The sequence below is a fragment of the Serinus canaria genome, chromosome 2 (assembly GCF_022539315.1).
Source record: "Serinus canaria isolate serCan28SL12 chromosome 2, serCan2020, whole genome shotgun sequence".
NCBI classification, from domain to species: Eukaryota; Metazoa; Chordata; class Aves; order Passeriformes; family Fringillidae; genus Serinus; species Serinus canaria.
In genome coordinates, this window is record NC_066315.1 from 146499800 (window position 1) to 146515969 (window position 16170).

Sequence of the window (16170 nt, forward strand, 5' to 3'; positions counted from 1 at the left end):
GCTCCAGTATTTCCAGGCTCCTAATCCCAGTGCCCAATTTGGTGACTCCCTACTCCCTTGCTGGGGTGACTGTGCATTTTCACTCACCAATTCTTCAGTTTCCTTTAGAAGGGAAATTCCTTGGCTGACCACAAACCCTAGAGAAACCAAGGTCCCCATGTTGGATAACTGGTGGGTCTGGACACTGGGCATGCACAGTGTACAGCCAGCCCACAGGCCTGCAGTGGCCATGCTTAGACACCACAAATGATTTATTGGTAATTATTGACCTGCTTGACCTGTTGTGGTTTTTTGGAGTTACTGGATATCAAAATGCCTTTGAACACAAGTGAACCATTTGTCAACCTCTGAAAAACTTCAAAGACCTTTTAAGTGCAGTGATCTAGGCTATAGTGTTAAGGTTAACTATTGCACAGTGGAATGGTAGAATCACAGAATTATTAAGGTTGAAAAGATCTCTAAGATTGAGTCCAGCCATTAACCTAACACTGCCAGGTTCATCACTAAGCCATGTCCCCAAGTGCCACATCTACATGCCTTTAGAATCCTTCCAGGGGTGATGATTCCACCAGTTCCCTGGTCAGCCTGTTCCAGTGCTTGATCATCCTATCAGTGAAGATATTTTCCCTAATATCCAAACAAAACTTCCCCTGGCACAACTTGAGGCCGTTTCCTCTGGCCTTTTGTTACCTGGCATGAGAGACTGAGCCCCAGCTCACTACACCTTCCTCTCAGGGAGTTGTAGAGAGCAAAAAGGTCCCTCCTGATCCTCCTTTTCTCCAGGTTAAACACCCCCAGTTCCCCCAGCTGCTCTTCATAAGACTCCTAAAAAATGAGCCAGCAGGACCCCAGTAAGGTCACCTGCACTGCAGCTATCTCATCTACCTGCCCAGGGGACAAATCCACCTCACAGCACAAGTCCAGCCATCTACTCCAGCTCACAGGAGACTCACATAGCTCCTGTGACTGCAGGTCAGCTGTTCTTTCCCTGTTTGCTTCTCAGGACTTACAGTCGCTATTGCCAGGTGTCTGTAGGTCAGGAACTCAGTTTCAAATTCAGCTCAGACCAGTTTCACATTTTCTGGGGGACTTCCTAGAGAAAAGGTGGGGAGAGGAGGAAATAAGAAGCCCTGAGCCCTGTCCCATTAGCACTGCCTAGTGATGGGTCACTGAAAACCATGAGAGCAGAGTGTGCAGAGCTTCATCCTTCTGCCCCATCTCTCCCAAATGTCACAGCTGCTTCCAGCCCTGCCTGTGTGTGCATAACCCCGAGGATGGAGAGGAGAGTGGTGGTGTCTGCTCCACCAGCACTGCACACAGGCAGTCTCTGCTGGTGACCTCTGTGTCTCTGCATCCTCTGTCCCAAGGCAGTGATCCCACACAAATCTCTGCAGCAGTTCATGGACTATCCACTGGCACCTTGGGGACTTCCCAAGGAGACTGCCAAGTGTATAGGGAGGGCACAATGCCTGCCACACAGGCACCACAAATACACTTTTTTCCCCAGGAGAACATTGGTCATCCTGCAGGTACAGCAGCCTGAGCACTCCAGTTTTCTCATGCCACCACAAGCTTTAGTGGACAAATATAAATAGTCCCAGGGATATTGTAATTAGCTGGAGAGTCACTGGCATCTCTGGAATGTGAACCCTGTGCTGCAAAGCCCTGGAGCTGGAGACACACTGACAGCTAAACACAGCCACTGCAGTCTGTAATTGTAGGGGACCAGTTCTACAATCAGTGCCTTCCTTGTAAAATGCCCCAACACCCTTTATAGAGTCACAGGGAAACACAGAGATCATGAATGTTTTGGAATTTTGGTCATTTTCACATGGAGGTTTTGGAGACAGGGAAGAGAGTTGGAGGCCGAGGTCAGTCTGTGGCACAACCCATAATGCAGTTTCTGCTGTTGTTCACACACACAGCCTGTGTGGCTGCTTAGGAGTTAAAGTCAGGGCTTTCATGTTCCTCCCTTGCTCCATTAACACCATCCAGTGTGGGATGTGTCATGCCTTGTGTTGGTTGGAATTGTCTTACCCCAGGGTTTATTTTTCTTAGCACTCTGAGGAAATCACTTCAGGCCTTTCTTTACTTCCATGGCAGAGTCCCCTGAAAGCAGCAGCCAGTATCTGCTGAGGAGTGTTATCTCCTCTGGTAATGTTCAGGACTAGAGCTCAGCTCATTCTTAATTCTAGGGATCATCCAGATTTCTGCAACCAAATCCCATGTCTAGCAGGTCTAGTCTAAAATACAAATAATTCAAATGTGAAGTCTTAAAACCTCAAGTATAATATATTTTAAATAACATTCAATATTGTAGCTTTGATGCAATATTATGGCTCCTAAAAATATGCAAAGGTCACACCTAAAGGATGCAAAATATTATCATTGTGTTTTTCTGTTTGGTCATAACACTTTCTCAAATGCTGATGGAATGAAAATGACAATTTAGACTTAAATACAATGGGGGGGAGGAAGGTGTTATTGAGCATTTTAGGGCAGATGACTTAAACCTTCTTTTGTCTTTATTTCTCTTTAAAAAAACCTATTCAAAACATATTGCCCACAAGAATGCTCTATGGACTTTGTTTAAACCATTATTAAGCATTTGTTTAAAATATCAGACTTCCTGGATGATAAACTGATATTCTAAGCAAATTCCTTCCTTTCCTTCAAAATTCCCTGTTGATTTCTAATGCATTCAGCAAGATATTCAGTGTTATATTCTGAATTCACACGTTATGTACTGTTAAACAGATGCTGCTTCACTTTACTGACAAAATTCTCTCAGTAGTAGAGTAAAGCTGCCTATCTATTCTTGCTCATGCAACCCCATTTCACTGTGACAGCCTTTCCTGAGTGCTACAGCTGGAGATTTCTTATTTAAATGCTTTGAGACCAGAGGGTCAGAGAGTACAAACCTCTGCTCTGAGAGGACTCAGGACTATCCATCACTGATTGCTTGTCTCCATCAGTGCTACTTCACCTCTTGTCCCAGTGCTTCATATCTCTGACAGCTTCAGCCTTCCTCTGATGTCTTGGATGTGTGTCTTAAACAGCTGACAGTCATTTCCTATTGCTGCCTTTGTCCTTCAGCTTGAGTGGCTCCCCCATCTCCCTCCTGCTGTTCTCCTGATTTATTAGCAGGGAGCAATATTATCTCCCCTTTCCACCTGCACACTGCAAGATTAACCGAACCCAGGATTTTAATTGCCTCTCTTTGGCCCCTGAACACATTAAGAGCTCCTCAAGGCTGAATCCATCTTTCCTGAACTAAGGTCTGAGCAAACTTTTCTAGATGAGCAGTAACCAAAAGTCTTGTACATTCGAGGAATTCTTCCTTTCTCTACCTTGTCCAGTAACAACGTTTGTATTTCCCCAGCTCTACAGAACTGTGATGCCCAAACAGCTGCTGACCAAGACCCCATCAGTTCACACAGGGAGGAGTTTATAGTTTATAGCCCTGATATTGGTCCATACCTACCAAAACAGGCCTTTTAAACTGATTGAGTTACTTGGAAAAAAATCCCTGGGTTTTGGAGCCATTGATCCCAATCCATAGAGTGGAAACTCACAGGAGAGATTAGACCTAAAACTGGACCCTGAAGGACTTCATCACTGCACACACTCTAACTCTTTATTCCCTTTCCTAGAAACTTCTGATTGTCTCCTGGCCAGGCAGTTTCTGGCTCACTTTAGATTTATTTATCTACCATTTTTCACTTTAGCAGTGCCTTTCAATGCAGTACTCAACAAAACAGATAGATGTGATTGGCTTAGTCCAGTTTGTCTAAAAAACCAAAATCATCTGTCTTTTAAAAGGAAAATACCAGTTTAGAGCTTTGGCTCTTCTCCAGATCACAATGGGGTTTTTCAATGCAGTTATTTGAATCTGCATGGAGCCACCCTCACTACCCTCACTCCTATTCTCAGCCTCTGACACAAAATCCCATGAATCTTCCACCTCAGCCACACCATTGCTTCCCTTTATCTCACAGAATTCCTCCTTTTATAGCTCATTTTGTGTTTTAGCTTCTATTTTTACTTCTGCTATACAGAGTGACTCAATTCATCCACTTAAATGCAAACACAGAACTAAATGTAGCAGGTCATGATTTAACTTGTATGCAGGTAGGGTAGGCAAGAATGGGCTGGAATTGGTGATGCCTTGTGTGAAACAATTGTCTGAGCCTTCTGCTGCTGCATTTCAAACAATAAAAATATAAGAAAAAAGAATTTTAAAATCCTCAGAAAGATTTTTGGCACTCTGACCCTCAGTTCTCAGGTCTTTTCCCTATCTGAGAAAGGAAAAGGTGTTAAATCTAAGATTTTAGATCTGTTTTCTCTGTCCCCAAAATGAGATTTACTGCAACTTTTACTCCATGAGATTGCACTTTGTGTCCACCTATAACCAAATTTGTGCATGGTATAGCACTGAAACTCAGTGTTAGGGGCCTGTTGGGCAAGGAGCAGTTCTGGTTCCTAGAGGAGCACAAGGCACAGGTGTAAACTCGAAATCCTTGTCCACGTGAGGAGCTGGGTGGCAGAGGAACAGCCTCCCCCTGAGTGCTGTCACCCACAGCCATCCCAGAGCTGAGCCTCCCTCCAAGAGTGAGGGAGCAGGACACAGGCTGTGCCTCACAGCTCAAGTGCAGTCCCCTTTGGGGTGGAACACAGAAGCCTTTCAGCACAACACACCCTTTTGGAATGGGAGCACAGCACAGTAAGCCAACTGAAATGTTCCAGTTCAGCTGGAAGAAGGTAAGGTTCTTCTGTTAGAATCAGACCCAGGAGCCCAGAGTCTCCAGAAGATGCTATGGAGTAAGTAAGGAGCACATAAGGAGTGGAACAGCACTTTGATTTATATGATCCATCTCCAGCAGCACAACAATCCTTAGCAGACCCACCCTATCTCTTCCATTTTTTCCAAGAAAGAGGCACACATTTTCCTGATCACCAGTAACAAGATGAAAAATAAGTAATTTTCCCACCATATTGGAGCAGTCAGGAGCCTTTTACAATCCTCTGCATTGGTGGTGAGGGACTGAAGTTGTCACTTTTAATTAAATGCTGTAACTAATCTGTTGTTAAGACACTGAATGCAACAGTAAACATTTACAGTGAACAGATATCCCTTAGGTCAAATAAATGACAGCTCTGAATGATCAGCCTGACCAGATGTTGCAAAAAAATTAATTTCTGCTTATGGAATTCCCTAATGTGGTGGGAGAAAAAAAAAATCACTGTGATACTGACCAAACTGAAAGAGTGCCCAGAGGATCTGTGAAGTGTCCATCTTTAGAGAAACTGAAAACTCAATTCTACAAGGTCCTCAGACATCTGATATAATTTTAAAATGGGCCAAATTTTGAAGGACACCCCATTTTGAGTGAGAGTTTGAATTAGATGATTTCCATGGGATCCTTCCAACCCGAACTAACATACAGATCTAAGACAGCAAAGTTTTCTTTTATGTTCTGAACATAAAAGAACGTCTCAACATTCTGAATATTGACTTCTTTCCTAGGAGGGAAGAGGGACTTAAAGATAATAGGAAAAAATACCTCCAAAATATTACTTGAGTCTATATATATATATACACACATATGTAAATATTACTGCATATAAGCATGTACACCCCACTCTACCCAAAACTTTGGTGCCAGATCTGAATTGGGATTCCTGTCCTGTACATTGCTCAACAAAAGATATGTTTTAGAAGTCAAATAAAAGCATAGAGTCTACTAGGTAGCACTTGAATCAAAATTCAGGTAAACATGAACTGGAAATAGGAATCCACTTGTAGCTCCATTCTTCTGGAAAGAATCACATAGAAGGTGATCATCTGAGAAGGGGCACAATCCTCCTACTCATTCTGAGCAGCAGCTTCCACTGCAGATAGATTCATTCAGACTCAGGAGGGCTGAGTTGCTCCAAAGTTTGCCAGCCCAGAGACAGGAGGACTTTTAGGACAGGTTAATGCAAGACCCAGCAACAGACAGCAATTCAAAATAGGTGTTTGGGGATAATCTGCTTCGGTCTAATGGTCACAAAATATGTTACCATCCAAAATTATCACAGGCTCAGATCTAATCAGAATGCAGCCAAAAGAAGCTGCCCACAGACAGCACAGTTGGAGCTGGTATTTTGTGCAGGCAGTGAAAATCCTCCAATGAAAAAATTCTGAATGAGTAGCAAAGCTGCCAAACACTGAGCATTTCTACTCATAATCAAGCTGCAGAAGAACCTTCAGCCTCCCACTGCAGTGGCTTATGTCCTTGGGTCAGTCACAATTATTCCCAATGCAACCTTGATGGGCACCTTTTCTCTGCCAGCAGCTCAAGCAGTCTTGGGAGGCCAGAAAAGAGGCACAGCCCATGCAAATATCTGACATTAAGTCTTTCAGCTGGCTGAAAAGATAAATCAGAGCTCACAGAAAAGCAGAGCTATCACCAGACTGTATTTCCCCTTGATCTCTCACCAGTGCTTCAGAAAATCTTTTATTTATATAAATGCACACATAAACCTTTCTCCAGTGGTAATTACTACTGTGCTTGGATTTCCACAGCAATCACAGATCAAATAAATGGACATTAAAACTCACTAAATGTGCAGTGGTGAGAAAAAAGTTATCTCTGAGGCTTATTGCACTCCACTGAGCTCCACTGGCTTTTTAATTTGATGCCATATCAAAAGAAAGTTTGTGATTAATTTGTTGTTGGCTGTCAACAGATAACTCATTTATCTCACAGTTTCTAATACACTTTTTCACCACTGAACATGTGTTGGAATAAGAAAATTCCATCTAGGAAAAGTGCAATGAATCAGAGCATCACACATGTACAGTTGTGCTATTTCAGTTCCCAGAGGGAGAGCAGAACGAGTGTCTGTTTACCTGGGATCTCATCAGTGCCCCCATTGGTGTGTTTGAACCGGTCTCCTTCCACGTGGACATTTGGACACAGGACATCTGAAAAGAAAAAGGACCAGGACAAAATTACCCCAAGGAAACACATCCTTGTGGAAGCTGCAGAACTAACAAAGGCTGATCTGATCTCCTGGGTTTTGTTCAGAACTTGCACGTGGCACCTCAGCAATAATTGCATCCCATCTGCACATCCTAAATACCCTTCCTCTCCCCTGTAGCCTAATTTCATGATGGACAAAAAACCCAGTACACCATGTCTGGTTCTCAGACCTTTTTTCTGCCTGACCAGACAGGAAGGGAGAATAGAGGAACTGAGCCTTTCCATCAGCTGGGACAACACTCTGGGTTTGTGTCTTTCTCCAGTCTGTAGATCTGCATGAAAGTCACAAAAAAACTTGGGAAAATACAGAACGAGCTTCCACTCTCAGCTTGTCAGGAAGGGAAGTTCTGAAAGGCCAGCTGACGTTGGGGTGCTGCCCAAACTTTTCAGGAAGGACAGCTCCTACTCTGGAAAGCCTCCCTGACTTTGTTCAAGCAGAAGTTGGAGTAAGATGACTAAAACTTTACAGAGTATTCACCCCTACACACAGGTTATAGAAAGTCGTGAAAATACCCAGTCTTTGTCAGCCATTTCTCATGCTCCCAATTAGTGTCAGCACAATTGCAGATAAATGCTTTTCCACAGAGAACTGTCTACATATCCACCCCTTTCCCGCCAAATCTTTGAAATAACTTTTATTTATGCTTTCTTTTCCCAGATCAATAGGTTATTGCACACTTGTAAACAATGGGGACAGGTAGCTCAAGGGATCATTTTAATGAGAAGAACTGGTGGAGATATCAGGTCTGTACATGTTCAATATTATAATTATAGCAATAAAAAAACAACCATAACAATAGTAACAACAACAATAACAATAACAAATAGATATCATTATATGTATAACACTGGACTTATTAGAGGGCCATAAAGATGAACTGAGGCCTGGAGCACCTCTCCTGTGAAAACAGGCTGAGAGAGCTTGGGTTGTTCAGCCTGGAGAAGGGAAAGTTCCAGGAAGACCTTATAGCAACTTCCATTAAAAGGGCTTTCAAAAAGTGTGGAAGGGACCTTTCACATGGGCAGATAGTTATAGGGACAATCTTTTATTACCTCTTAAAGAACTGTAGCCTCACTTTTGCCTGTATTTTACAAACATCCTGTGCTCCTTTTAACTCCTCCCCTACTGCCTGCATCTAAGGAATGCTTAGAATAAATAGCTGTCAATAAATAGCTGGCAAAGGGAAAGAAGTTTATTGCAATGCTCACTTTTCAGTGTCTTTCCAGCCACAAAATAATTCACAGAGGCTCAGACTAAGTTGGTACTTTCCCATCCAAGTTAGCAGCACATCTCTGTATGTCCAAAGGAGCAGAGTGTTGGACTGACAGCACATCCATCAGTCCCAAGGAGCCACCAGGTCTCATTGCCGCACCCAGATCTGTATTGTTGTGAAGGCAAGACAAAGCTGCCCTCCTTCTGTTGGAGCCTTTCTGAAACCCCTGACACAGGTGAACATTTTAGTGTCAAAGAGCATTTATGCCCATTTTTTTCTGCTACTGCCAGGCAAAACTCTGAGTAAACACTTGTGATGCTCAGAGGATTTGCAGCAATGAGCACCCACTGAAAATGGCAGAGAGAGTAAAAAAATCTGCACTGCAGCTAAGGCTCTGCTAATTTGTAAATCTTTACAGATTTACAGAAGAGAAAGTACAGCTGACTGATCTGAGCTTTCAGCCTCTGCTCGTTGTTACATCCTCTGCTTGCAGTTGCCTTTAAATATGTATTGTTTAAAACTGCTTTCTTGTCTGCAACCTTCTATAATATTCTGTCAATCATTTGCTTTATCCAAATTTTTATCAGCAAAGAATTTGCATTTATATCCATGGGGTTCATGGAAATTTTTAATAGCACAGAAGTGCTAAATATTCTTTTACAGTTGCACCAGGAATGATGACTTTCCACTGACACCTGCTACATGAGATCAGTCAGCTTTTAATCCATTGTAGAGTGGTACTTTTTAATGCAAATGCAATTCAAAACATAGTAACCATGCCTAAGAAAAAATGTTCTTTATTAAAGAACAAATGTATTTTATCAAGGTAGTTACCATATCAACCAAACTGTAACTCCACAGAAGAAAATTAGTTTTGTTAGTAATGACCTCTTTCTCATAAAATTATACTTCTTGTATAGGGATACATATTAATTCCTTCTCTGTAATACCTTATTCACTGGCTTCAATATCAAATGTTATTTTTTTGTGGGTGAAATCAGGAAAATTGCTCTATACCTATACATATGGACCATTTTTCAACTTCTAATAGCCTTACACTATCAACATTTCAAAGGCCCATAAGTGGAGGGACTAGGAAGCTCTGAGAATGTAAATTTGCAGATGACACCAAGCTGAGTGATGCTGTTGACACACCTGAAGGATGGGACCATCCAGAGGGACCTGGACAAGCTCCAGAAGTGGCTCATGGAAATCTCATCAGGTTTAACAAGACCAGGTGCTGGTGCTGTGCTGTATTTGCAGGGACCCTTGTGGCAGGCAGGAATGATGAGTCTGACTCCATGTTCTCTGAAGGCTAATTTATTACTTTATGGTACTTTATTATATTAAAGAATACTATACTAAACTACACTAAAGAATAAGAAAAGATACTTAGTCAATGCTAAAAAGTTAATAATGAAAACTTGAGACTCTTTCCAGAATCTCAACACAACTTGGCACTGATTGGCCAAAGAGTCAAAACAACTCACACCAGAATCCAATGGAACAATCACATGTGGGTAAACAATCTCCAACACATTCCACATGAGCAAAACAGAGGAGAAGCAAATGAGATAAGAATTGTTTTCATTTTTTATCTGAGGCTTCTCAGCTTCCCAGCAGAAAAACCCTGGGCAAAGGGATTTTTTCAGAGAATGTGAATGCCTGCACTTGGGTCGGGGCAACCCCTGGTATCCATCCAGGCTGGGGAGGGAAGGGACTGAGAGCAGCCCTGCCCAGAGGTACCTGGGGGTGCAGGTGTGTGAGAGGCTGGGCAGGAGCTGCCCATGGGCACTGGCAGCCCAGGAACCCCCTGTGTCCTTGGTTTGTAAGAGTTTCTTGTTGAAAGAAGCATTTCTGAGAATAATTCAACTGCAGATCCCCCCTTTTCTGTAAGCAAATCACACTGAGATATGTTTGATGAGGAGGGACTTATACCTTCAAACATCATTTTTTCAGAAACTTCCCTAAGAAAAAAAAAATCCTAAAGATCCTAAAGCTCTCAAATATTTTAAAAGCAAGAGACAATATGTCCTATAGAGTACACGTTCTGCAAAGAGACATGTCAGAAGAATGTGTTGGCCCAGGAACATTCACTAACACTAAAATAACATTAAATAACCTATTGCAATTAAAATGTAACCATTGGGCTGCAAGTTTGGAAAGTGATCTGATTGTTTGAGTTTCTTTGGCTCCAAGCCATTTCAAAAGAAATTCAAGGAAACTGGATAGAAAACAAAAAGGAAAATAAAAGACAATGAGAAAGGAGTAGAGACAAAAGCAGGTAGGTAGAGGGAAGGGGAGGGAAGGGAAGGGAAGGAAAGGAAAGGAAAGGAAGACTATTGTGTTATAGCAATTCCTGGCCAGGAATGGTGTGATTCTGCTGCCCCTTAAGGCTTTCTATAGAGAAACCTTCTCTGTAAAGTGGAAACACAAATCCCCATTGCCAGCTTTCCATCCTTGTGTCCATGGGACTCTGCTGAAACAGTTTCTTGCTTTTCATTTTAATTCTTTCAAGGATAAGCAAACCCTCAGCTGCCAAGGGCTCCTCTGGGGACTGGTGTATAATGAATGTTGAACATGTGTAGCTGTCAAGTTCCACAAGAATAAAGTAGAGAGGTGAGAATGGAAACACAAGAAGGTTAAAGCAAACATTATTTATTATCATGTTTCTTTTTTTTTTTTTCCTTTCCAGACTGAGAATTTCAGGATTCCAGAATCTCAGCAGCACCCAGTGCACTGGCAGACATTTAGACACAGAATCTCCATCATTATTCCATTCCCACAAGAGAAATTCTCTAGTTTCTCTCAAAAGGTGTGATACTCCCAATCCCAATATTTGAGATGTCTCATCCCCTGACATTGAAGTTTAGCCCCTTGTAATCCTGCCCATGAATAAGGCAATGCAGGGCCAATACAGGCTTCCCTAAAAGTTGTCTGCCAAAAATTTACAGGCAGAAAACTTTACAGGCAGACAGCCTGGTGAGAAAGAGAAATTTGGGTTAAGGAGTGGGTGGGTTTCATATTCTTATGCAATGTAGATAGTGTTGCAAATTTTTTCTGCATTGAAATAATTTTCCCATTGAAGATTGCACTTAAAGGGGAAGGGGCCTGGTGAGAAAATTTTTTTCCTAAAGTCAAGAATATTTCATGAAAGTAGTTTCTCAGAGGAGCTTTCCCAGAGCCCATTAGCTCTGTTCTTTAATTACACAGGCGGTTCTCTGTGCTGCACTTCCTCCAGCACATTTAATTCCCTGCAGTCAGTTGATGACTCCTATATATAGTACTACCTTTATTTGTTCTTTTCTTTTATAAAACATCACACATAGACCATTTTATAGCTTCCAAATTTAAGGGTTTTTTTTCCCCCTCACTCTTTTAAAAATGCATCTTTTGAAAGAATGCCTCCACTCTCTGCCCATATTAACTGGTATTTTGTGGCAAATGTTTGTTGTCAGATATTCTTTCCCTGAAAATAACACAATCCATAAAGTGCCACCCACCATGGAAACAAATTTATAAGGAAAAATGTGGCATTTTTTTCAGCTACAGAGGCAGGCAGTCCTGACAGTGTAATGATACTGCAATAGTGTCTGTACTAACATTATAATTTGTAGCAAGGTGTAGGTACAACAGAGCCTCACAGCAATTATATGATTACACCTTGCAGTTTAATGCCTTGTGCAACTCTCCTTTCCTTTCTGAAATCACACTGAATCTTCACACCATGGGGTTTGAAGTCCATCAGTGCCAGGAAAATCACTTGTTTGTGGCTGCTGAAGCCAAGGTTGGTTCTGTCTTTTTTCCTTGACATAATGCCTGCAGTGATGCTGGATGAGGTTTCCATATTTGCTCTCACACAAAGGCTCTCTGTCACTACAGTGATAGAATCAGAGCATCACGGAGTGCTTTGGGCTGGAAGAGACCTTAAATCCTCTGTTTTCAACCCCTCTGCCATGGGCAAGGACACCTTTCACTAGACCAAGTTTCACAGGGCCCCATCCAATCTGGCCTTGAACACTTCCAGGGATCCAGCATCCACTGCTTCTCTAGCCAACATGTCCCAGTACTTCACCACCCTCACAGTGAAGAATTTCTTTGTGGTATCTAATATAAACCTGCCCTCTTCCAACTTAAAACCATTACCCTTTTTCTATCACTACAAACCCTTGCCAAAAAACCCTCTCCAGCTCTCTTGTAGAGCTCATAAATGCTGATGGTGAAATGAAAAGGGAATAGCAAACCCTCACCACAGCACAGCTTTCAGCTGGAGAAAACACAGCCACAGCCCCCCCTACTCCTCATAAAGCTGTCACATTTTTCCACGAAAACATTATTCTGAACATGCTCCAGTGCCCAGCTGAACTGCTCCCCAGGCTCCCCTGTCTGCTGAGAAAGTCCCAAGTGACTGCAGTGGGACTCTGGGGATCTGTGTCCACAGGGCTCCCTCCCCTTTTCCAGCACAATGGCCAGAAAAAGTGAATTTCTGTGTGACCATCCATTCAGTGCTGGCACTGTTCAGCAGATGGTGTGTTCCACACAGAGAGTAAGAAAAATTTCTGCAGGGTAACATACCCCAGAGAGCTCCCCTGCAACACTCATTTAAGGTCTAGGCAAGAGCACACTCTTCTTTGAAAGGCTCTTTCTACAGAATGGAGAAGCAGGGCTCCTTCAAAGAGCAATTCAGAGCAGAAACCAAATTTAGGTGCCCTGATGTAGCCCTGAAAAAGCCACTATTTTCCCATTGTTTCTAGGGGAAATCTAGGAACACACAGTTCCCAAATTAGACATGTATCAAAGGCACCAGAGTTACATCCATCCAATTAAAACAAGCATGGTTGGGTGCATTCCTGGGCACTGAGGCCAAGGCATGTTCAAGCCCATATCTCTGCTAGCAAATGGTCTCAGCCTCCAAACCCAGAGGGCTGCTGACCAGGAGCACTCCCTGGCATGCTGCAAGTTCCCATCTGGGCCCCAGACATGTTCCAGTGGAGTGTCAGCTTGCCTGGGGAGAAACATGCTGGACCCCAGGGCAGAGGAGTGCATTCCACTGCCCTGGAATGCTTCTGGCCACATTTACAGTCACTAGTTCAGATATAGCCCATAAATATCATCCTTGGCTAGGGGCTCTCTAATACAGATCAAAAGCAACAATGCTAATTGATTTTGTGGTCACAGGCCACCAATCCTTAAATGCATTCAGTGCAAATGGGAAAGTGGGAAGGGGCTGCATGCACAGCAAAGCAACAGTGTGTCTTGTTTAATCAGGGACAGCAGGAATGCAGGGAGTTCTGGCATTTGCAGACTTGAAGTCCTTTTGAAAGCGAAAAAGTAAATAATAAAAAAAAAAGTTAAATTCTTCTCCTACAGTTTTGTTCCAGTCTTGCCTCACACTGGAGTTTCACATTGGAGAGATGTGAAAAATACTGTTTTCCCCACAATGTGGCAGGCTGCACTGTGCATTTATACCATCTTCTCACCCTGGATCCAAGCATCTCTCTCTTCTCCTTTGTTACTATCAATTATGTCTTTTATTTTTCCTTTTTCTCTGCCCTGTGCTCTGGAACTTGATTCCAAAAAAGAATGCTCCTAGAGGTGCTCCCACCCCAACAGCACACAAGGGACAGCTACACACCTCCATCAGCACAGGGAATCCTTTACAGCCCATCAGCCCCATCCCTAAGCTGACCCTATAATCCAACCATAAAGTCAGCTTCAGATGCTGTTCAAAATTTTCTAGAGAAGTTCCTGAATCTTGGTGAGGACTCATCTTTCCAAAGGATACCTGCACTGCAGGGTGCTCAGAGAACCTCTCCCCCTCTAATGCACCCACACAAATGCTAGAAACTCATAGTATGACTGGCAGCAGAAGGATATTGTCAGGGGACTGATGCAATTAGCACCATTTAAGTGAGCAGCATACAGAATTAATTTGCACATGCTCCCACAGGGAATAAGTGGCACTCTGGGAACTATGAAAATAGCATCAGGCCTTGGCACTTCTAAGCTAATTTGCTTGTGTCTGCCCCCAAACAAACACAGAGACTGTGTGCCAAGGAGCTTGTCAGCAAACAGCACAAGGTTTTGAGGAAAGCAATTAGCAGCTGCTCTCCATCCAGGCCAGGAGCTGATTGCTGCTCTGGGACACAAGTCTTCTCTCATTTTGGGAAAGAGGTGAAGCTTCACCATGCTAAGTGTCCTTGACTGGAGTGAGCCACCAATTCTCCTGAGTGGCCAACCATTGCCTTAGCAGATGCATTGCCATGAGCATGTCTTCATGCTAATGGCCCATAAAATATTTAACAGGATGACAGTGTGGAGTTGAACTGGATCACAGCCTCCAGGAGCCAGCAGCCACAGCAGCAAGCCCTGCCCCAGTGGCTACTCTTTTGGCACAGATGGAACATGTCACTCCTGGTGCAGCTGCTGGGCTCTTTGGCACAATTTTAGGTGTTTGCTCCCTGTGCCTCAGAGGCTGGAGAGAACAGGGTGCTGCAAGGCTAGAAAGGTTTCCTGCTTGGCCTTGTGTCCCAGACAAAGAGCAAAGATCAAAGGTACACTCGCCTGGCTGTGGGGAGACAAAGCCACCCCACCCGCCAAAGTGAGGATCCCAAGAGTACAGAAAGAAGAGATCAGCACAAAGGGCCTCTCTGGGGGTACAGGTGGGAATGAGCAGTCTGTGGATGGAACAGAAAGCACTCCAGGTAGATTGTCTCACCTGCCCACCATCTCACAGCCACAGAACTGCCAAGCATAAAAAATTATATCATTCTCTCTCTCCTTCTCACTCTCTAAGGTTTAGAAAATAAAGTTTTTATATTCTTGGATTTTGCACCATTGGACATGGATAAATTCCAATATCCACCTGTGTAATGAACAGTGAGATTTCTATGGTGTGTAAGAAGACCCAAGGTAAAACATCTGTGCTTTACACTCCTTTAAAAACTTAGAGAGATCAGTACCACACATGCAAATGCTGTTTGTAGAAATAGGAGAAGCATTTCACAAACTCAAGCAGATCTCTCTTATTTTTTACTCCTGTGCTAAGTAATATGGAAGCAAAATTCTGCCAGCAGCAAATTTCACAACAGGGAGCTGGTAGCAGCAGTAGCAAAAACTGCAAAAATCTCTTGCAGCAATGACTGATTTTACAATGGACTCAAACATTGTAAAATGCCATCAGCATATGAGAAGTGGGGTTTTTATTTGTTTTTAAATAGCAATTCTGTGTTAGCCCTGTAATTGAAACGACTGGGATGATTAAAAATAAACTTGGTGTGAAGCTCCGGTAGGTTGGTTCTCACTGAATAGGAACAATACAGAATTTCTGCTATAAAACCCCATCAATCTCACTTGCACTGGGCATTCACCAAAGGCACATTCCCCAGATGAGCCCAATGGAGCGCTGCAGCTACAGATCTGCTGAAGCCATCAGTTCCCACTGCTGGCTGGAGGGACAAGACAGTCTGTCCATTATCCTCCCATGTGCCACAACACAGAGACAAGAGCGTGGACTCTCCTCCTCTGAGCAATGCCAGAAAGCTGAGATGCCAAGTCACAGTTTATAATTGATTTCTTTTTTTAAAGCAAATTCTCAGCAGACCACAAATGTTATTTTGTTTGTTTAATTTCTGTAAAAGCAATTACTTGTCCAGAATAACAACGAGAAATCCAGGTAAGGCATTCTGTTCCCTCACAGTAGTTCCAAAAGTAAATTAATTAGAAGCAACTTGTTTCAAAGCTCATGGCTTTTCAGCTGATCAATAAATATACACTAGCTGTTCTCAAATTACTTCCAAGAGAGAAATATAGCTCAAGGATGAGTTTAAAGAGGGGCTCTGACTGCCATTACTCTTCTGGTGTAATTATATGACAGCAAATTGAACAGTATCTTCTTCCATGTGGGTATTTCTGGGGGCTACTGTAAC

The 16170-nt window shown here is 42.9% G+C and overlaps 1 protein-coding gene across 1 annotated transcript in view; it reads right to left on the reverse strand.

The window, feature by feature from the left end:
• The window catches only part of COL22A1 (collagen type XXII alpha 1 chain), a 206314-nt gene that overhangs the window by 161586 nt on the left and 28558 nt on the right, over positions 1 to 16170 (reverse strand). The window contains exon 3 of the mRNA XM_009090824.4: positions 6896 to 6970. Coding sequence (XP_009089072.2) covers positions 6896 to 6970 — 75 coding nt within the window. The remainder of the gene's footprint in view (positions 1 to 6895; positions 6971 to 16170) is intronic.